Source organism: Heterocephalus glaber, unplaced genomic scaffold, assembly GCF_053883595.1.
Source record: "Heterocephalus glaber isolate CG9 unplaced genomic scaffold, H.glaber_assembly_v1.0 deba00001452, whole genome shotgun sequence".
Classification (NCBI taxonomy): domain Eukaryota; kingdom Metazoa; phylum Chordata; class Mammalia; order Rodentia; family Bathyergidae; genus Heterocephalus; species Heterocephalus glaber.
Genome location: NW_028258302.1, coordinates 6,327,220 through 6,348,915, shown reverse-complemented (window position 1 = coordinate 6,348,915; position 21,696 = coordinate 6,327,220). Strand labels below are relative to the sequence as shown.

The following is a 21,696-nucleotide window of genomic DNA, read 5'->3' as shown; positions in this document are numbered from 1 at the left end:
GAGGATTGCTGTGAGTTCAAGTCCAGCCTGGGCTACGCAGTGAGTTCAAGGCCAGCCTGAACCACATAAGATGGTATCAAAACAAGCAAAAACAGAGCCAGGGATTTAGCTCAGTGGCACCGCGCCTGCCTTGCAAGTGCAAGGTCCTGAGTTCGATCCCCGGTACCAAAAAAAAAAAATGAAATAAGAGTTCAATCTGGACAACTTAGACCCTGTTTCAAACTAAAAAAATTTTAAAGATCTGGAGATATAGTTCAAAGGCCCTGGGTTCAATCTCCAAAACAGAAAAAGGAAAAGAGGCATGAATATACCAAAAGCCTCAAACCCTGGGAAGGACATAGTTCTTTCTCTACACCCATGAGGTCTTGCTGAATTTGTCACCTTTGCAGCCATTCTGCTTAGGCTTGGGGGGTCTTGCCCAGCATTCATATAGAGGTGGCCCAGTTCCTGTGTTCTCCCCGGGCCAGGCTGCCTGAGGTCATTTCTGGGACCTTCCCGTCTACAGCCTCCACTACCCATCCTAAAGGGTGAAAGGCCCTGCAGTTTCCTAGCACTTACCCACGCTGGCTGGGCACTGGCAGGGAGCTGGAAGGCTGGCAGCCTCCAGGAAGGAAATGAGGAGCAGAGCCTCCGAGAAGGAAGTGCAAGAGGCAGAGTGGGATAAGGGCTCTGGGGACTGGAGCCAAGGTTTGCAAAATCCAGCCATAAGTGGAGCAGGAGTTCCCCAGAGCAACCTGGGTTATGCAGAAGAGAGTCAGCTTCTCAGGAAGGAGCCACTATCACAAGCCGGAAGAGAGCGAGACCACAGCTCATTCCAGGAGGGCAGGGAGCCGTGTGATTCATCACCCAGTCCTGCTGCTCTAACTCAGCACAGAGCCTGGGAGCACGGGTGGAGCCCCTAGCCAATCCTGGAAAAGAGAGGCCCAAAGCTGGCAGTGACAATCTAGCACCTAGGGAGGACAGGGTTGGGGTACAGAGGAACAGCCGAGGAGGAAGCCACTCAGCATCTGCAGAGTCCAGGGCAGGCTTCACAGTAGAGGAGGCATCACCACCATGCCGTCAAGATGAATGGAATTGGCCAGGCAGCAGTCAGAGGGGCCGGGGAGGCACTCCCAGCCCAGGGAGAAGCTCAAGCAGAGGCCCAGAGATGTCTACCACATGCTGGCACAGTGCCTGCCACCCAGCGAGCACTCTGTAATTCAAGGCATTATCGCTGTGGTGGTTTATTAGTATCATTACAATATTAACCTGGATGTGCCGTTTAATATTTTTCCTATCTTAGATACTTACTACAGTGAGTGATGCCTGCCAGCCCTGAGCTCTCCTCACCTGTAAGAGGGCCAGAGAGAGGTGAGGGTACAGTGCACACACCGGAGTGAACGAGAGCACAGCAAGTGGTAACTGTCAACAGTCTTGAGCTGACATGGGGGTGAGGGGGTTCCCTCTCTCCACAGCCAGGCCTGGGGTTGCTGTGTTTGGGGGACACAGAGACAGCTTGGGATTTTCAAAGACGACCAAGCACCAAAACAGGCCTGACAAGGTGGGTGCAGACCGGCCCAGAGAAACAGTCCTAGAACCTGCTTAGCCATGCACACTCCCTCCACCCAGCAAACTGATGCACCCTCCCCATGAGCCGGCTTCGAGGGCAAGATGCACAGCACAGGGAGAGCTGTGTGAATTCCATCCCCGCCAGTTCCCAGACCCCGGGCTAGCAACTCACCGGTCTCTAAATCTCCACGTCCTCAATTCTGTAAGTGCATTAAGATATGGACAAGAATATATAAAGCACACTTTTCAGTAGGAAAAAAGAATAGAAACACAAGGTATAGTGCTGCACACTTGTAATCCTAGCACTGTGGAAAGCTGAGACAGGAGAATCTCAAGTTCAAACCCAGCCTGGACAACTTGGTAAGACCTTGTTTCAAAATAAAAACTAATTAACAACAACAACAAAAAAGACTGGGAAGTAGCTCAGTGCAAAGGCCCTGGGTTCAATCCTCAGTATGGTGCAAAAAAAAAAAAAAAAAAAAAGCCAGAAATGATATCCAACAGAAAACAATAAGTAACCAGAAGTATATTCAGTGGTAACATAAATTATAGATACATGGACAATAGATGTGGGTTTTAAAAAACATAATGTATATGATAAAAGAAGTCACATAATTATAGAACTCTATTTACATGAAGCTAAAAAAAAAGCAAAACAACTAGAGATTCACACAAAAGTGGTCACTTTAGCAGGAGAATGACTAATACAAGTTCAGGAATGCAGTTCCTCAGGATAAGGGAAGGAACTTATGATGGGGCACCTGGTAGGCCTCAAAGGTAATAGCGCTGGCCTGCTTTTTAAGTCAGATAATAGATACGTGGGTTTTTAAAAAGTTACTTCTATCTTCTTTTAAGTACCGGGGATGATACTGAGGGGTACTCTACCCGAGCTTCATCCCGACCACCCACTCCTATTTTTTAGACAATATCTCACTAAGTTGCCCACATTGGCCCCAAACTTGCTGTGTCCCTGCCTCAGCCTCTTAAATACTTGGTTATAGACATGCACCACCATGCCTGGCTAATTGCTATCATTAAGCTGTACAGGTACAGCTGTTATTGTAGTTGTATCTATGTAGCTGTAGTTGTATCTATGGTAATAATTTTTACTGTGACACAGATAGTGCCTTTACAGGACACTGCTTTGGATAATACAGTGATAATGTAATTAAAGTACCAGTACACAGTAATAAACACTTTCAGTGTTTGGGCTCCCTGGGCCTCAGTTTCCCCATCAGCAAAGTGAGCTGTGGCACTAGACTTTGTCCTCCAGCTTGTGGATTCTGAGTTCCCTTTCTCCCTCCCTGTTTCCTTGTGAACACAGGCTCCCCTCTGCCCTGGGTCACTAGTGACTTCTAAAGTGGCACACGTGGCCCCTGATGCCCTGGGAAGGGAACTATTGGTTCTGGTTCCAAGTCTTTCCAGCTGTGGCAATTGGCCTTTTCTGAATTTCTCAAGGGGAAACGGACGAGGATCTCTGTCCTCCCCACGTAAGGCCCTGGTTGCAGCTCCTACATGCTGAGCGCACAGGGGGGATCACGCCCGACCTGGGAACCACAAGCACCCTCGTGGAGGGGTGGGTGCTGGTGGGGGTGGGTGAGTTTCGCAGGGTGGCCAACAGTATTCTTCTCACCTGGGGCTTGGTGCCAATGTTCCTGCCTTCCGGTTTCTCTTCTGTCACTGGGCATCTGCTGGCTGTACCTGTCTTTCTGTCTCAGGAAAGTATTTCCAAAAAAATGTGCGCCAGACCCTGAGTGTGGCCCCACCTCTAGGTAACCGCTACAATCTTGGGCTCTCTGTTGGATGTCCCAGCTCCATCTGAGAAGTGCCTGTTTAGTGCACCTGTCTTTAGGGCGCCCCCTCCAACAGCTCGCGGACTAACTTCTGTGTGCCTGATTCACTCAATGTGCACACCTTTCGGAGTCTGAACGGTCGTGGTTGTTCGTGTCTTCGTATCGCTCCTACACATCTTGGTCGGTCGGTACCTGATGCACGTACCTGGCTGAGTCCGCACCTACCCTACACTGGCCTGCAGGTGAGCTCTCGCCTCCAGAGGCGCGCGCGCGGAAGGGGCAGTGTCCCCGCCCCGGGACCGGCTCGGGGTGGGGTGGGGCGGGGCCAGACGGGAGGGGGGGGCTGGCGTGGGGGCGGAGCAGGAAGGGGCGGTGGCTCTGCCTGGCTTCCGCGTCACTGGCCTTAAAGCATCTGCCCCTGGCCGGGTGTTGAGGCGCTGCCGAATCGCCCCCCGGACTCGGCCCCATGGAGACGCCGCCGCTCACGCTCGCGGCAGGCGCGCGGAGGGGTGAGGCGTGCGGCGCGGAGGGGCGCGGGCGGCGGGGTCCGGGCGTGGGGGTGCGGCGCCGACAGGGTCTGGGCGGAGGGCAGACCTCGGAACCCTTCCAACGTAGCCCAAGTTGGGGGAGCCCCGGGCAGGGGTCTCGGAGAGAGCGCGGGTCTCTGGGCCAGGACTTTGTTGGCGTCACCAGCGCCCGGCAGCCAACCACAGTCTCCCAGCAACTTTTCTCCCCGGCGGGTCTTCCCAGAAACTTGGCCTGCCTTGGCCTGAAGAGTCCGGCCGTGGGCCCTACGCCTGCTGGGCCGAGGCTGTTGCGTGTGGGACGGGCAGAAGAGGGCGTCGGGGAAGCCCCCCCTCCCCCAGCGCGCTTCCAGCCCCGGGTTTCCATCTGTGAGCCCCGCCCCTTCCTTCTGGGTCCCCCGAGTTAGCGTAGGGGTGGGCTTGGAGGTGGAGTCAAACCAAGTTCCGATTCTTGTGTCACCAGCAAACAGCTGGATGACCTTGAGCCAGTACCTACTGTCCGTGCCTCGGTTTACCCCTGTATGTAATGGGAGTGGTCATCCCTAGCTGGGAGACCTCAACTGACTCGCGAAGAAAGCTGACCGCTTCAGTGTTGCCTCAGCCTGTGCGGTGGGACAGGTGGGAGCGAGGATGAGAGTGCCGGTCTCTATCCTTAACCCTGTGGTTGCCCCGCAGGAGCTGTGGCAGGTGCCTTCCGGGAGCCTGAGATATGAGCGACCCTTGTGGAGAGAGGCCCATTCTGGAAACCAGGCCGGCCATGAGTCTGTGGAGTCTTGAGGACAGCCTCAGCTGTCGGGTTACCCACCAGCCGGACCTACAGCCGCCTGCTGAGGATGCCTCGGCTTCTGCGGAGCTGCAGATGAAGGTGGACTTCTTCCGGAAGCTGGGCTATTCGGCCTCTGAGATCCACAGCGTCCTGCAGAAGCTGGGCATCCAGGCGGACACCAACACGGTGCTGGGGGAGCTGGTGAAGCATGGTTCAGCCACTGAACGTGAGCACCAGTCCTCGCCAGAGCCCTGCCCGCAGCCCCCTCTGGTACCTCGCGGCGGGGGCACCCCCAAGGCTCCCACCCTTGAGCCCTCTCTCCCAGAGGAGGATAAAGAGGGCAGCGATCTGAGGCCAGTGGTCATTGATGGAAGCAATGTGGCCATGAGGTATGTGTCATTTCCGTGAAGACGCATGGAATGGAGGTGATGTGTCTGCTGCTCTTTAGAGGGGCCTTGGACTGGATGGCAAGGACCCGTGTGAGGTCCTCCTGCATGCAATAGGCTCCCTTAAACCTAGTGATGTGTTCGAAGTGGGTTTTGTAGGAATGTCATAGGGATAGAAGCACAATGAACAGTGTCACATTACTGGTTAATGGTGGAGCAAGGATTCGAATCCAGGTCCTTCTCTGTCCCCGGAGCTCACCATGTGCTGTGGGTCTCTCCTGAGGCCGGCCCTCTCAGTCTCGATTCCTCCTGCTTGACGTGAGGCAGGCCCTGCAGGGAATTAACCTGTGGGCTCAGTTCTCTCGGGAGCCAGCCACTTAACCGCTCTGAGTCTTATTTCCTCATCTGTGGGATGGAGCTAACCCACCCCCAGGTGGTCCTCGTGGGGAGTGGGGCACAGTCTCAGTAAACACCAGCTGGCATTATTTGATTATCATTCAAGGGCAGGGTCTTCTGAGGCCTTCTTTTCCTTGGCTCCCATGGATGAAGGTTCATCTATTGAGACCTTCCCGGCCATGGCCAGGAGTAACGTCATGGCTGGAGCTAGCTGGCCACGGAGTGTGATCAGGTGGCGTAATGCTCTGGCTTCAGGTGACCCATGACTGGGCTGAACTGGTCTCTAGGGCTCCCAGGGTCAGAGCCGGGACTCAGCTCTAGTAATGTCCCTCCATGGTGCTTGGAGGGCACGGGGCAGGGGACGGAGATTGAGGCCAGGGCTGCTGCCAACCTTAAAGAGCCCTGACTTCTCCCCACAATCCAGGCCCCACCCTCCAGCCTGCTTTCTCCCAGTTCCCTCCAAGGTGGCTGGTGAGTCAGGAGTGGGTGGGTCACTCACAAGGAAAAGTTCCTCTTGGCACAGACAAGGGGAGACCCCGACACAGGGTGGTAGGTGGGAAGGGCATCTTCTACTGCTGCCCAGCGGCATCTCCTAAGTGGGCTGCCTGAGGCTGCCATGACGTCAGCCTCTGCCCAACCTGGCATTTGGCCCCACCTTCTCCCAGCCCAGCTGCTGCGAGTGAGCTGTCCAGCTGGTCCTGGCCCAGCTCTGCAGGTATTCAGGTGAGCTCTCTTCCCACCACCTTAGGTCAGTTGTCCATCTCTGAAATGGGCTGATCCTAGATGAGGGGCTAAGACACACTGGTTTCCGTGTCAGAGGGCGGGAGATCATAGCCTGCGTGTTTTGAGAGTTAGGGGTCTTCTCTCAGGCTGCAGCCTGAGTTGGATTTGGAGCTTAATGCTGTGTGATTGCTTCCACTGGGGACACAAGCCTGGAGACAGCCCTGTGCTGCCTATGTTTGTATCCTGTCAGGAGGAGAGACATGGGCGGGGGCAGGGGTAGCAGCAGGGTGTTCAGGGGGCCAAGCTGGAGAGAGAGAACCACCTACCTGCCTGCCTGCTTGCCAGAGGTGTCTGAACCAGGGCAGCGGCTGGAGGGGAATTCCAGTCTCAGACTTCCTGTCTCAGCTGCTGCTGAGTTCCTGCCCTGTCCCCCCTCCCCCAAGGGCAGGCAGGCTAGCCCCCACCATATGCAAATTGTGGGGAAATTTACCTCTGTTTCCTTCTACGGGAATTTTTCTCCACCAGTCAGACCCAAGCCCAGCAGATCTTTTCACCTGAGAGCCTGGCCCAGCCTTGCCCTCTGTCCTGGGGCGGCAGCAGCTAAGCTGGAGTCTCCCTCTATGCGTCTCAGCAGTCTGGCTAGCCAGGTTAGAGGTCCAACCGTTTGGACCAATGGGACTCAGTGGGGGCAAGTGGGGGTGAGAGGATGTTTGGTTTTCCTGTGCCCTCCACCCCACCGGTCAGCACAGCTGGCACAGCGGAGCTTCCTCATTGCAGAGAGAGGGACTGGATTAGCTGTGGGGAGAGCTCCAGGCTGCTCGGTTCTGCTTCTGCCTAGTGAAGGGCCCTCGTGGCTTCCTGAGGGAATGTGCCCAGTTCAAGGGCAGCAGACAGCACACTTGTTCCCAGCCAAGGTTTCAGTGCCCAGAGGCAGTACATGCCCCAAGAATCCTGGCACCCCTTGAAGTCCCAAGATGTAAAGATGCCGGCCAGGAAGGGCACGTGCATATACACAAGTGTTCCAGAGGAAGTGGGTGGAGCATGTGCCTGCTGTATACTTGGCACAAGGAGCCAAGCCGGAGGCAGCCACGCCCCCACAAGCCTGGGAAGAAAGAGCAGAGGACAGGGAGAGTGACAGCACCAGACTTGATTTACCATATACATCATTTCTCATGTCCCTACCCTGCTGTCCTTCCTCAAGCAGCTTTGTTCAAACTCAAGACTTGGAGCTTTTTGCTCCCAAATAAACTTTGAGTCTTCTTCTTTTTTTTTTTTTTTTGGTACTAGCTATTGAACTCAGGACCTTGAACTTTCGAGGCTGGTGCAGTGGCACTGAGATAAATCCCTGGCCCACTCTGAATCTTCTGTTAGGGACAGGAAGCTAATGCAGGGGCCCCAGACCTAGGTTCAGTTTCCATCTCTTACTGCAAGCCAGGAGCCCCCCTTCCCTTCACTGTTGGGAGCCTTGTAGGGATGAGGTGATACCTCTGACCTCCACTGTCCCTGAGCCTTTCCCACCCTCAAGCTTGGTTCCTGTCTTGGTACAGGTCCAAGCATGAGCATGTAGAGTGGTTCTGAGCACCAGCTCTGCTCTCCAGTATTTTTGCTGTGTGACCCTGATGAGTAAGTTACCCTGTCTGGATCACGGTTTTCTCATCTGAACCAAGGGGAAAGAGGACAGGAATGACAGTCCTCTCCTTGTGGCTTTGTACATGATGCACTTAGAATGGCCTGGTTCTCAGCTCTCCATAAATGCCAACTTTCTGGGCTGAGTGCTGCCTAGGGGCTGGACTTTGACTCCTTACCATTGACGGAGACCTTTAGACCCTGGAGCCCCAGCCTCACCTCCAAACAGCCTGCATGCCCCCCAGTTGCCCCGACTCCTGCTTTACCTTCTCTTAGGACTCCAGCTGTCACTGCCCCCACCTTCCAGAGTCACACACAGGATGTGGTCTGTCCTGGACTTGCCTCTTTTGTGTAACATTTATTCTGTTTAATTTGCCAAATGTGAATCTGAGTTGTTCACCACCGGGCCAGCGAGAGGCAGGGGCTGCTGGGGAGGGAGCCAGCCCAAGCTTGTCCCAACCCATTGCCAGACCAACTTTGGCCTCAACCTGATAGGAAAGTTGTCCCACTGATACTGACGTGGCCCAATTAAGGAAGCTGGAGGCTGCTGGGCCCATTTTTCAGACAGAGAAACTGAGTCAGAGCCACCCATTACCACCTCAAGGCTTTCCTCTGGGTCCAGCAACCTTTGGGTGAGGTGAGGTCTGATTCCCAGACCAAGGCAGGGAGGGCATCCCTTGTCCCAGCTCTCCTAGAGCTTCCTGACCCCCCATCTTTCTGCCTTGGATCACGCCCTCCCCGACAGGGATGTGGAGAGCACGGGGTAGCCTCAGCTCTGCAGGGAATTGGCGTATTGCGAGGAAAAGCAGCGGCCTTTCACTTTCATGCTGACAGCTTCCTCAGGCTCAGTCACTTCCTGCCCCAGTGGAAGGCGGAAGGGCCGGCCTCTTCCCTGCGCCCTCTGGGGTCCAGTCCGAGGCTCTGCAGGCAGACTGAACTTTAATCTGGAACAATCTGGTTTCTCTCCAGTTAGCCAGACTGGTGCTTCCCCCACCCCCTCCTGGGGCAGCAACGCTGAAGAGCGAGCCAGGGACTGGGGGGGCGGAGAGGAGGTGACTCAGGCAGTGTGTGTGCACATCTGTCCCTGTGGTCCCTGTGGCTCCCTGGGCGGGGCGGGAACCGGGAGTCTCCGGCACCTTCCCCCACCCCCAGGTGTGTTGCAAGTGGCCGACCCTCCTCCTCTGTGGGGAGCAAGCACTACCGGATTCCTGGGTGGATCCTCTCTCCAGGAAATGGAATCTCTGGGAAAGTCCCCATGCTGGATCCCAGCACTGTGGGAGACAGCAGAGGGCCAGGGCCTGAGCCCCCGCTGCTCTTCAAGGGGCCAGCCTCAGTGATAGCATGTGATAGCATGTGGCTGCCCTCGTGGACTGACCTGTCCCTCCTCTGTTTCTCTCCCAGCCATGGGAACAAGGAGGTCTTCTCCTGCCGAGGCATCCTGCTGGCTGTGAACTGGTTTCTGGAGCGGGGTCACACAGACATCACAGTATTTGTACCATCCTGGAGGAAAGAACAGCCTCGGCCTGATGTGCCCATCTCAGGTATGTGGTCACTCTGGAGGTGGGAGAGTCCCACTGCCACAGGGGCCACTTCTCCCCAGGAGAGACCTTGTGGGCAGGGCTGGCAACTTCTAGATCAGGCAGGGTCTAGTATTTCTTTCCCTGGTTTTTGCTTTGCCCAGCAGCCCTGCTCTGAACAGTGGTCATTGGAAGTACTTTGTCCAACCCTCTGCCTCAGACACTGGCCACCTCCCTCATCCCACTGGTAGTACGTCACTCAGCACCCCCAGTGGCAGAGAGGCAGGGTATAGCTTAGTTACAGCTGTGGGCTCTGGGCCAAGACAGCCAGTTAGAATGCTGGTTCTGTCAGCCAGGTGTGGTGGCACAGACCTGTTATCCCAGCATTGGAGGCTGAGGCAGGAGAATTGCTGTGAGTTCAACACCAGCCTGAACTATGTAGTGAGTTCAAGGCCAAGTAAGACCCTGTGTCAAAAAACTATGCTGATTCTGTGACCCAGGCAAAGATGGATCAGCACTCCTCTGAGCAACTTCTCATCTGTGAAATGGGATGGGTTGGAGTGAACCCCCCTCCCCCAGCCTTGGGAATAAAAACTGAGTCTTTCTCTAGAAATGTAGATGTAGGGGCAGGCTGGCTGGGGCTGTGGGCTCCTTCCAAATGGAAGCTAATAGCCTCGTCCTGCCTACCAAGGGACAGAACCCAGACACTTCTTCCTAGATCCCTACAGGAGAGCTTGGAGAACATCCAAAGCCTAGACCCCCCTGGCTTGAACAGGCCTGCAGTCTGCAGAGGGACAGTTGTGGGCTCAGAGTGCTTGCTGAGGACAGCAGCCCTGTGCTCAGGTGTTCTTAGTCTCCAGGCAGCAAACTGCCAAACTGTGGTCTTGGCAGAACTGGTTTTTGCCACTGTGAATATATGCATTAACAGCCGCTGACCCTGGCCACCAGGAGCTTAGGGAGCCTTTCAGGTCTGGCTGTGGGTCCTGGACACAGCATGACCTGTGTCCGGTCATCCCTAGACCAGCATATCCTGCGGGAACTGGAAAAGAAGAAGATCCTGGTGTTCACACCATCGAGGCGCGTCGGTGGCAAGCGGGTGGTGTGCTATGACGACCGCTTTATTGTGAAGCTGGCCTACGAGTCTGATGGGATCGTGGTCTCCAATGACACATACCGGGACCTCCAAGGCGAGCGGCAGGAGTGGAAGCGCTTCATCGAGGAGCGGCTGCTCATGTACTCCTTCGTCAATGACAAGTATGTTCCCACCAGAGGGGACCTGATGGACCTGGGGTCACCTTTGGGAAGGTGGGGTTAGTGTGGGCTCTGCTGGACCCTGTGGCCATAGAAGGGATGTCGTGGGTGCCAGGGAGCACTGGGAGTGAGATGGGCAGCAGACAGCAGGCTGGGTGGGGTGGACCTTTTTGATTTAGGGGATGGAAGGAACAGTAGCACTGGAGACAGGATGGGGGCCGTATTCAGGAAAGCTCTCCTGAGCTGCCCTGCTTCTCTCCAGCAGAGGCTGCGGGGGACCCATGTAGCCTGAGACTCATACTCTGGTCGCAGCCTCCTGATGACCTCAGAGAGCTCCTGGCTGGGGAGGTGGCCCTTGTCTGTGGTCCTCTGGACTGGGGTGCCCCCTTTCCTAGGGGTGACCCCACCAAGAGCTCGGAAGAGTTCTGGGATGTCTTACAGACAGGATCAGGGTTAGGTTTAGGGTTAGCAAGCCCAACCATCCTGCCTGCTCCTTAGCATGTGGAAGTTGCTGCTCATGTCTCCCACCTCCTGAGAGTTCCTTTTGCCCTCCACAGGTTCATGCCTCCTGACGACCCCTTGGGCCGGCATGGCCCCAGCCTGGACAACTTCCTGCGTAGGAAGCCACTCTCTTCTGAGCACCGGAAGCAGCCATGTCCCTATGGTATGAGAGCCAGGTCTGCCCTCCATAGCCCTCCTCAGGCCCGCCCTCACACCTAAGCCTGCCTGTGTCCCCATGCTGCCTAGCACACACGAGACCGCCACCATTGGACCTCCCAGCCCTAAGTGCATGTGCCACCTGCTTAGAGCCCCTCTTCTTTCTCTCCCAGGGAGGAAATGCACCTATGGGATCAAGTGCCGATTCTTCCACCCTGAGCGGCCCAGCCGTCCCCAGCGCTCTGTGGCTGATGAGCTACGCGCCAACGCACTCCTCTTACCCCCCAGGACCCCAGGCAAGGACAGAAGCAGCCAGAAGCCTTCACCTTCTCAGTCCAGCTCTCTGCCCACAGAGAGTGACCAGAGCAGCCTAGATGGCAAGAAGCTGAGGCCCCAGGCAGCCCCGGGGCCCCACCAGGAGGGGCAGACACAGAGCTTTGCCCCAGTGGGTAGGAGCCTCCCACATAGCGGAGGCAGTGGTGGCAACTTCGGGCCCACAGACTGGCTCCCACCAACCCTGGACTCCCTCCCCCACACCTCCCAGGAATGCCTGGATTCGGGCATTGGCTCCCTGGAGAGCCAGATGTCAGAACTGTGGGGTGTGCGAGGAGGAGGCCTTAGTGAGCCCAGCCCAGCTCGGGGCCCCTATACTGCCTACCGTGCCTTTGGCTCGGAGCTCCCAACTGCTCCTACCTTCCCCGTCTTTGGACGGGCTATAGGTGCTGGCCACTTTAGTGTCCCTGCTGACTACAGTCCCCTGCCACCTGCCTTTGCACCTCGAGAGTACTGGTCTGAGCCATACCCGCTGCCCCCACCCACCCCAGTCCTTCAGAAGCCCCCGGTGCCTGGCCCAGGGACTGCCAGAGGCCCCTGGGGCAGGGCAGGCAGCCTGGCCAAAGAGAGGGCCAATGTGTACACCAAGCTGTGTGGCGTCTTCCCCCCACACCTGGTGGAGGCTGTGATGGCACGCTTCCCACAGCTCCTGGACCCCCAGCAGCTGGCTGCTGAGATCCTCTCCTACAAGTCCCAGCAGCTCAATGAGTAGGCCAGCCATGTGGCCCGCAGGGCGCAGCCAGGCTGTACTCAGGAGGTCCATTCCAGCCAAGGCCTCCCTGCAGGCTGGACAGAGGGAGGACTCAAGTAGGGAAGGGAACCCCCAAACCAAAGATACTGTAGGATTGGTTCTGGCCCACACAGCACCTCTGGCCATCGCCTGAGTGGGTCAGAAGCGATCACCCTGTTGATACACATTGTATCTCTGTCATTTAAGGAGACGCTGCCTGTAAGGCCGTCGGTCCGTGGCTGAGGCCCAAACCCTCTTCTCTCAGGACGGGGAGGGAGGCCTGGGGGAGCAGAAGCCCAGGAGGGGGCCCTGTGCACAGCCCCCACCTCCGCCCCGTCCCTGGGATGCCGGCTCCGCTGGCTAGTTGGGCACCGTGTGCCTGTCCTCCGAGGCCTTCCTCTAAGCTAATGAGGCCTCATTGTGCTCTCAGGGCACGAGGCTTCATGTCAGTAAGCAAGATGCTTCTTAATAACTCACCTCTGTCCACCTGTCCCGTCACCCCTGCCAGGGGTCCAGAGCCCTCTGTTCTCATCTTTGTCCTTCCCCAAAAGTGGTGGGACATGTGTATGCTCTGTACAGGTATAGATTTTAAATATTATAAATGGAAAGTCCTTCGTCCCATAAGACATCAATAAAGAACTGTATGAACCTTTGAAGAGGTGGTTGTCTTTGTATGCTTGGGGTTCCAGCTGTTTGCAGTCCTGACTGTGGGAAATCAGCTAGCTGAGGTGGGCTGGGGGTGGGCAGCCCTCGGGAGCTCAGCTCCAGTCCCTTCTTCCCAGATACCGCTGTACTGCAGAGTGGCATGGGGAGTGCTGGGGCAGAAACAGCCTGGAGTGGCAATGCCAGGGTGGCCCCTAGGTGCAGGGCCCTGGTCCCAAATTCAACTGGCTCTGCCACTGACTGTGTCACCTGGGGCAAGTGACTGTCCCCCACTGGGCCTGTTTCCTCATCTATGAAATGGAGATAATTAACAATTGCACCTACCTTTTACAGGGTTGTCATAAGGATTACATGAGATCATATGTGCTGAGTGTATGACCTAATGCCTGGCACACAGTAATTGCTCATTAAGAGGGCTCGAGTGTGACTCCCTGTGGGCTGTGTTCACAGGGCTTCTCCCTCCCTCCACTACCTCAGACTTCTCTTTCAGACCCAGAGGAAAGAGGCCGGGCAGAAAGTTATTCCCATCCATTCCCCTGCCTTCAAAATGGGTGTAAATGTTAAATATGTAAATGAAAATGGGGCCCATCAGATGATCCCCCAAACAAATACAATCAGCTGGGGGAAATGGGAAAAAGTTTTAATTACCAGATCTTTGAACATCTCACCCGATTTGTGAAGCTTTTCATAGTACCTGTATTTTCTAAAACCTGATTTTATGCAGCCCATGGGAGACAGCCACACTGGCAACCCTGCCACCTTCTACTCCCTGAACATGCTCTAGAAGCCTGAGCCTAGGGCAGGGAGCCATGCACAGTGTGGAAAGGGTTTTGACAAGCATGAAGTTGAAGCCTCCCACACAACATTCTTCAAGGTGTCCTTGTCCCTGTTGGTCCCAGCCTCCTCAGTGTTTTTCTGCACAAAGAAATACCTACAGTTGCCTTATTTCCATTTTTTCCAATAAAGAAATATATTCCAGGTTAAAAAGCTATTTATGGGCCTCTGTTTGATTTTTATGGGACAGGAAGCTAAAATACTGGACTATCTAGTTCATTATCAGCCACTTAGCAATGCTGAGTGACTCGCCCAAGGTCCTATGGAGTCAAGCTAGGCAGGACCTTGATGCTAGTCCCCTGACCTAAACCTGAGGGAAGGAAAGAACCCACACACCAGTTTGCCGTAACTTTGGCCCCTGCAGGGATGGGAAGGTTGGGGGGTGCCCTCAGCTTCAAACCTTGCAACCCTCTTAACTGTACCACATTCACACAGGAATCCTCCAGCTTGGAGATGAAATGACCACAGTGGAGTTGAAGGCCTGGGGGTCACCCGGAAGGGAAAACAGGAAGCTTGCTCACACCTGCTTCTTGACCAGAACTGAGCTTGTGGTTGCTAAGGGGGTGTGGTGAAGGCTGATGGGTAATCCTACAGGAGGGGTAATGTGGCATTAATCCCAGCTGGCTGTGGCTCATGTCAAGAGGCTAAGTCTGGCCCTGCTGGCTCATTGAGACATCAACAAGGACTGTGGGGCAGGTGCCAGCTAGGGCTGGGCCCCCGGGGAGGGTCGGGCCAGTTCAGTGCCTCCTACGGCCCGGGCTTCCATCCTGTTTTCCCAACAGGTGCAGCCCGGCCAGGCCAGCCACCCAGTGTTTGGAGCCTCCCCTCCAGGCCTCTTTCTCAATCTGGCTTCCAGGCAGAGCTACTCAGAGGCTGCCAGGCCCACTGCCCAGAGTGTTTCTTTCTCATGACTTATGTTTGTAACTCCAAAGTCCTCCCCATACCTCTGGCCCTACTGTCCCAACAGCTTAGATGGGTGGCATTTACTCAGATGGCCTTAGTTTCCTTACCTGTAAAAGGGACACAGTGCTCAATTCCCTCTAGCTTAGGTGGCAGCAGGAGGGGCAGAGGCCTGGGTGTGAGCCGCAATCACGAGCAGGTAGCCCTGGGCAACTCACTTCCCTCACTGGGCCTCAGCTGCCTGGGCCACTGCACCTCCCTCCACATGTGAGTTTTCAAGGTGGCAGAGATGGAATGTCACTCCTGAAACCAAAGCTGGGACGCCTGTGTTAGAAGGGATCAAATTCTGAGTAGCTGCCCCGCTTGCTCTTTCCTCCTGTTTTCCTGGTTCCAGGAGCCAAAAGGCTGATGGGGAAACTGGTGAGTACGCAAATTCCTGCACTGTTGGGAAATGATCTGGGGAAGGACAGGGCACAGCCTCCTGTCGGCCTTTTCTCACACCCCCACACCCTCCACCTTGCCCTCCGGCTCCTGCCAGCAGGGGCTGAGCCTGAGTTTCCTTGCAAGTTCTGTCTTGCAAGGGTTAACCCTCCTAGGGGCACAGACTGCACAGAAGCCTGGATGACTTAAGACAGGAAACCTCCAGCCTCCCTGGCTAATTTGCTGAGACCAAATCAGCGCAGGATGGGCTGACATTTCCCTGCTCTGGATCTCCCTTCCCTCTCTCCGTCACACTCCAGACCGGGGACAACCTGGCACTCCCTGAGGATCTGGGGACCTAAACTAAGAGCAGAAGAGCTTTGGCACTCCAAGGGAACAGCTAGCCCAGGGCCCTCCCAGTGCTGCTAGTGACCCAAACACTACTAGCTTCCTGCAGTGAGAGGGTGCTCATTGGCTGGGAAAAGGCCCACTCATTCACACAGCTGCCACTCCCTCCCTCTTCCCACCAGCCAAGCCCTCTGCCCTGGCCCCTTTCCCAGGTCTGGGGGGTAAAGCCTGCACAGAAGGGCAAGCCCCTGTCCCCAGGGAGCTGCCGGGTCAGCCTCTAGCACAGAACAGAGGAGCTGGGGGGAAGGAGGTGGAACAGTCAGCCTGAGCCCAGGCCCAAGGAAGGCAGCCAAGGGCTTCTCAAACCTCTGGCTCCTTTTTCTCTATCCCTTAGCACAGTGGGTGAAAAAGAGGTGTTAAGGGCCTGTTCCTGGGACCTCCTAGTTCATGGGAAGCGTGTGGGAGATTTGGCTGAAAGATGCATAAAGTGTGGCCCTGCAATTAAGGAAACCCAAGCCACCCTAGGCCAGAGCATGTAAATCCTTCCAGCTAGTTCCTGGAGGGGGAGGAGACCAGGCTGTCATCTTGGGGTGTGGCCTCTTGAAGTGCCTCTCAAGGCAGCTGCTGATCTTAAAGTGCTCACCAGTTTAAGAAATGGCAGCAAGTGTAGGTGGGAGGAAAGGCTAGGCACCACCTCACCCCACTAAGTTGGACTGTTGCTGGGAGGTCAAGAAAGGGAACAGTCTAAATGCCCGGATTGTAGCTGCTCTTCAGAGGCTAAGGACCACCTGAAGCCCTGCCTGCCACCTGCTGGCCCCTCCTGGTACTACTGCCAGAGGAGCAGCAGCAGCCTGCCTATTCAAGATGACCACTAGCACTGGTCTCACAAGTAAAGGCCCTTGGAGACAAGGATCTAGGAGAGTAACATGGAACTTAAAGTACTGCAGCAAAAGCAAGGAATTCTTTTTTTCCCTTCTACTTTTGTTGTATTAAGCAGACTTTTTGTGTGTGTTTCGGATAAGTGAACCCAGGACCTTCACACTGAGCTATATACTTAGCACTTTTATTTTTTAAGACAGGGTCTCACTAACTCACTATGTTGCCCGGGCTAGGCTCAAATTGGCACTTTTCCTGCCTCTCCTTCCCAGAGTGGTGGCATTGTAGGCCTGCATCACCATATCCGACTAGCTGAGCAGGGAATTCTTAATGGCATTAGCAGCTCCACCCTGGAAAGCAACACCAGAGGTGCTTGTCATGCCTTCTGCAAAGTCTAAAGGTCCGGAAAGTCCCAAGTGTTCCAGGTGATGAAGTACCCAAGAAAAATCCGCAGGCTAGGGATGTACAGCTTAGTGGCAGAGCACCTGGTCAACACTCACAAGGCCCTGGGTTTGATTCCCTAGCACTGCTAAGGAAAAAAAAGATCTTATGAACTCAAGGAATAAGGAAAGGAAGGAAAAACAATCATTCACACTTGCTGTATAAGTACAAGGAGATGCCACATATCAACCCTGTCACTGTAGCAAGATGTGGGGAAACACAGTCCCATCTCCATGAGGGTTGGCCCTGGAGGGAACCTAGTGCTCCAGGTCACCTGAGATGCAGACTCTTTGCCTCAGCAGTCCCACTGCTCTGACTTTACCATTTAGGCACACATGTGCAAGATGATGTGTGCAGGCTATTCACTACAAGACTGTCTCAGACAGTAAGATGGGAAATAATACTAACGCCATCAACAGAGCGTTGGTTAGGTAAACTTTGGTATACGTGTGCAATGGAATATTAAGGAGCCAGAAAAAATGACATGGTAACTGTATTTGGAATGTATTCTAGGCTAGACTGCTAGAGGGAAAAAAGCAAGGGTAGAACAGGGTCCAATATGCTACCATCTTTGTAAACAGACACCTACCTGTATGTGTCTACTGCTCATTCGTGTACAGAGCTCCCCTGGAAGGACACACAGACACTCAGGGTTGTCACTGGGAGGAGAAACTGGTAGCTGAGGAACAGGAGGACTCACTGATCACTGAATACATCTCAGTTCATTTGCATATATGCTATTTGCGTGTTGCTATAGTCTGAATGTCTGTTCCCCCAAAACTCTGTTAATCTAAACCCAAGGTGATGGGGTTAGGAGGGGAGGTCACTGGAATATAATTAGATCACAAGGGCATTCTTAAGAGCCCCAAGAATGGGATTAGTGTCCTTATATCAGGCCTCATAGAGGCCTGTGGGAGAGCTGGTTGCTCTTCCACTGTGTGAAGACGCAGCAGAAAGGGATCATCTATGAGTTAGAAATCGGACCTTCACCAGACACAGAATCTGCTGGTGCCTTGCTCTTAAATCTCCTAGCCTCCAGAACTGTTAGAAATGTTTTTCGTAAGCCCACTATTTATGCTATTTTTTTACAGCAACTCAAACAGACCAAGATATGATGAATACGCATATGAATATATTCAAATTAATAAACTATGGTGAGGGCCGGGGATTTACCTCAGTGGTTTCGCCACCTGCTGCGCAAGCGCAAGGACCTGAGTTTGATCCCCAGTACCAAAAAAAATTTTAAAAAATAAAAAAATAAACTATGGTGAAGTTCCCTCCCTTCCTGGGGTACAGAAATAAATTATGAGGGTAGAGATGTCAAGCTAGGAAGGGTTGTATTAGCCAAGGGTCTCCAAAGTTTACTCTTTGTTTGTTAACAGTACCTGAAATTGAACCCAGAGCCTCGCACGTGCTGGGAAAGCCCTCTCACTGAACTATATACAGTAAACAGCCTTTTAAATTTTCTTTTTGTTTATTTCAGCATGCCTGTAATCCCAGCACTTGGGAGGCTAAGGCAGGAGGATTGCCACAAGATCAAGGCCACCCTGGACTCCATGAGTTTAACACCAGCATGAATTACAGAGCAAGACCCTTTCCCACCCCCCACAAAAAATTTTATTTCAGATAGGGTTGCGCTAAGTTGCCCAAGCTGGCTTTGAACTTGAGATATTTCTGCCTCTGCCTCCCAAGTAATTGAGACTACAGGTGTGTGCCACCGTGCCCAGCTCAAAGTTTACTCTAGCACACGAACGGTAAAAAGTTGGAATATACGCCCCTCTAACACATACATGTTTATTTTTAAACCATGGTAACTGCCATTTTTATAGATCAAAACAATTTGAATATCAGCAATTTCTTGTGGTTCAACTTACTATGCATAAAAAATCTACATGGACCAATGAACTAATAACATTCATGTATATTACACAAGCACATTCGAAGTGAAGAGATACATTAAGACTGAGCCCCAAAACAAACACACATCAAAGGCTGAATCCTTTCTCCCCACACCCAGCCGTCCTACACCCTCCCGTGAGAACTCTGCCCTAGATGAGGCCCAGCATCCACTCAACACAGCCCTGTCAGGGGTAACAATTTTCACTTTCAAAGTGGAAAGCCGTTTCGAACCAATAAGCTCGCGCTTAGAAAATTCAGACAGAAAGCTCTCATTCAGACTGACGCAGGAAGCAGAATTCCACCTGCTCCGTGTCATCATCCCTGCACCTTAACGTCTGTCACTGTCCCAGGCACTTAACAGGACACCTCCTTGGGAGAAATAAATGCACTTTCTCCTCCCCACACAATATAGTCAGAGCTTCAGAGAGCGCATTTTCTATTTATCTATATTTACTTATATGCTGTACACGAGGACCTGAACCCAGAGCCTCAGACACTTCAGGCAAGTGGCCCACACTGAGCTGCATGCCAGCACTACCACCACCCCTACCTTTAAAAAAGAAAAACTTCTGAGGTCTAAGTTGCTCAGCCTGGCCTTGAACATGTGATCCTCCTGTCTCAACCTCAAACAGCTGAGCTGACCATCATCACACTCAGCTTAAGGTTTGAATTTTTCAGCATAACAATGCCTCAGAAAGTTGGAATAAGATTGGGGGGCAGAAAAGTCAGCCTAAATGCAAAAATGTAAGTTTCAAAGCACCACACATGGCCAGATATGGTGGTGCACACCTGTGATCTCAGCATTCAGGAGGCTGAGGCAGGAGGATCGTTAGGAGTTCAAGGCCAGCTTTGGCTACACAGTGAGTCCAAGGTCAGCCTAAATTATAGAGTGAGACTGTCTCAAAAAACAAAAATACATGACTACTTTCAAGAATAGGCTATTTAACAATGCTGACTTCCTAAAGTGAGGGGAGAAGTGTTCCTTCTTTTTTCTGCTTTAAATGTTTGATATAATTCATCAGTTAAAATGTATATGAGCCTGCTGTTGTCATATGGATAGATTTTTCAAGCTAGGAATATACTTTCTTTAATAGGTGCTATTCAAATTTTATTTTTCCTCCAGAGTCAGTTTCATTAATTTGTCTTCCAAGGTATTTCTTAGAAGTTGTCAAATTTATTTCAAAAAGGATTTTTGTAACAGGCTTACTATATCCTTTTAAATTCTGTAAAATCTGAGGTAATGTCTTCTAAATTTTGATATTGTAATTTTTTAAATGTATAATTGATATTGTGTAATAGGAAGAAAAGGTCTAAAGGAGTGGGGGAAGTGGGAGGGGTAGGGGAAAGGAAAGAAATGAGAAAAGGAAAAAAAATGGAAACAAAGTCTTTGCAAATAGGGAAGGGTGGAGGGGGTGAAGGGAGGGCAGGAGAAGGGGAAAAAATAAGAACCAACATACATCATGTAAAGGTACAAGATCCCAATGATGAATGTAACTGTATTGTATCCCTAAAATGTATCAATAAACTTAATGGGGGGAAAAAAAAGAACAGGCTTAAATATTTAAGGGCTGGGGATTTAGCCTAGCGGCACAGCACCTGCCTGGCAAGCTCGAGGTCCTGAGTTCAATTCCTGGTGCCAAAAAAAAAGCTATTTAACACTCATTTCAATTCTCTTATTACCAGAGGTGGTGATGGCAAGATGACTCTTTACAGAATAGAGTACTTAACAGCACCCAGCACCCAAAAGCTCAGGGTTGGAGGTGGAAACAATTCTGATGCCTGCTTTCTACTCTTTGAGAACAAGGATTTTCTTCTAAACAAACAACTTAAACTCAGTTATGGGAACTATTTAACACACATAATGACTGCTGATTCCTTACATCACTTCAAAGCCCTACAACAGACAGCCCCTCCTGTTGAGCACAGCAGCTTTGAGGCCCTTGCTCTCAGCTCACCCTGGCCTTGACCAAGCTTCAGCTTCCCTACAGTCCCTCCCCTAGGCTCAGATGACTCCCAATCTACTCTGTGGGTTGTTCCCCCTCACTCTCCACCTTTGACTTGTAGAGTGTGATGGTGTTTAGAACATTCTGCATCTAAAAAGAAAGTACATCCTCAGTACTTGGAAGAATCCACACAAGACCCCATGAAGCTTTTTACTGACATTATCTTCCCAGTATAGGACAAAGAATGTTACTAGAAAGGGGCTGATTTAGCTCAGTGGTACTGCGCCTGCCTTGTAAGCACAAGGTCGTGAGTTCAATCCCTGGTACCAAAAGGGGCGGGGGGGGGGGCTTCTTCTTCCTGATCTCTCATAACTATCAAAAAGAGCAAAGGACAACCTAGTCCCAAGATTGGAGAAGATAAAGTACAGAACAGCAAATATCTCTAGACGACAGAAATGAACAAATTTGGGTCCCTCAGTTCTCTTCTCCTCTGTCCCTCTGGATTAGAAGGGAAGAAGGCCCATATCCCAGGAGTCAATCTCTTTGTGTGACTAGTTCTTGAAACCAATTCATTTTCTGTCTCTATAACATGCAACAAAGTACTGCTGCAAACCCAAGTGATCCAGTGATGACAGGCCCGGAAGCAAGCACCTTCTCAGGGGTGCTGGTGGCGATTCTAGCTCAGGAATTGCTAGCACGGCAAGAGGGGATACAGGCCACCCAGCGGGCTAACTCTACCAAGTCCTCTGTCCATATAGCCTTTCCTCCCTCATTTTCTCCCCACTTCCTTCCTTCCTTTGAGACAGAGTCTAAGTTGTCCAGGCTGCCTCTGGACTAGGAATCTTCCTGTCTCTATTTCCTAAGTGCTGGGATTACAGGTGTGTACACTACTAGAACTGGGTAGCACCTTTTTTAAAATCAATAACTTGATCAAGGTTATCACCTCATCCCAATCTTAAGTCAGGTAAATTTACTTGATAATCAAAAGTTCAGTGTCACAAGCATGGTATATGGCAGGCAGGGAACCACTGGCGCATTTTTCTAAAGGACCCTAATGTAGGGAAATTAAGCAATATCTCACAACTTGACTACTTCCAGGCAGGAAGGTACAAGGTTGTAATC

General features: G+C 52.6%; 1 protein-coding gene across 2 annotated transcripts; it reads left to right on the top strand.

Annotated features, from left to right (window-relative positions):
• The first annotated feature begins 3,723 nt into the window (after positions 1–3,723).
• On the top strand, positions 3,724–12,906 carry Zc3h12a (zinc finger CCCH-type containing 12A). 2 transcript variants are annotated; one of them, XM_004850976.3, is made up of 6 exons: positions 3,724–3,850; positions 4,541–5,020; positions 9,164–9,303; positions 10,299–10,533; positions 11,088–11,194; positions 11,361–12,906. In XM_004850976.3, exons 2-6 carry the CDS (start codon positions 4,575–4,577, stop codon positions 12,230–12,232), a joined length of 1,800 nt encoding a protein of 599 aa, XP_004851033.2. In that variant the 5' UTR covers positions 3,724–3,850; positions 4,541–4,574; the 3' UTR covers positions 12,233–12,906. The 2 variants fall into 2 exon arrangements, with proteins under 2 accessions (XP_004851033.2, XP_087071382.1); XM_087215256.1 differs by lacking the exon at positions 3,724–3,850 and having other exon boundaries at positions 4,398–5,020.
• Positions 12,907–21,696: the final 8,790 nt, after the last annotated feature.

Coding starts and splice junctions, on each gene's coding strand:
- Zc3h12a (XM_004850976.3), top strand. CDS start 4,575: ATGAGCGACCCTTGTGGAGAGAGGCCCATTCTGGAAACCAGGCCGGCC. Junction 10,534..11,087: donor TACTCCTTCGTCAATGACAA/GTATGTTCCCAC, acceptor TGCCCTCCACAG/GTTCATGCCTCCTGACGACC. Junction 11,195..11,360: donor GAAGCAGCCATGTCCCTATG/GTATGAGAGCCA, acceptor TTTCTCTCCCAG/GGAGGAAATGCACCTATGGG.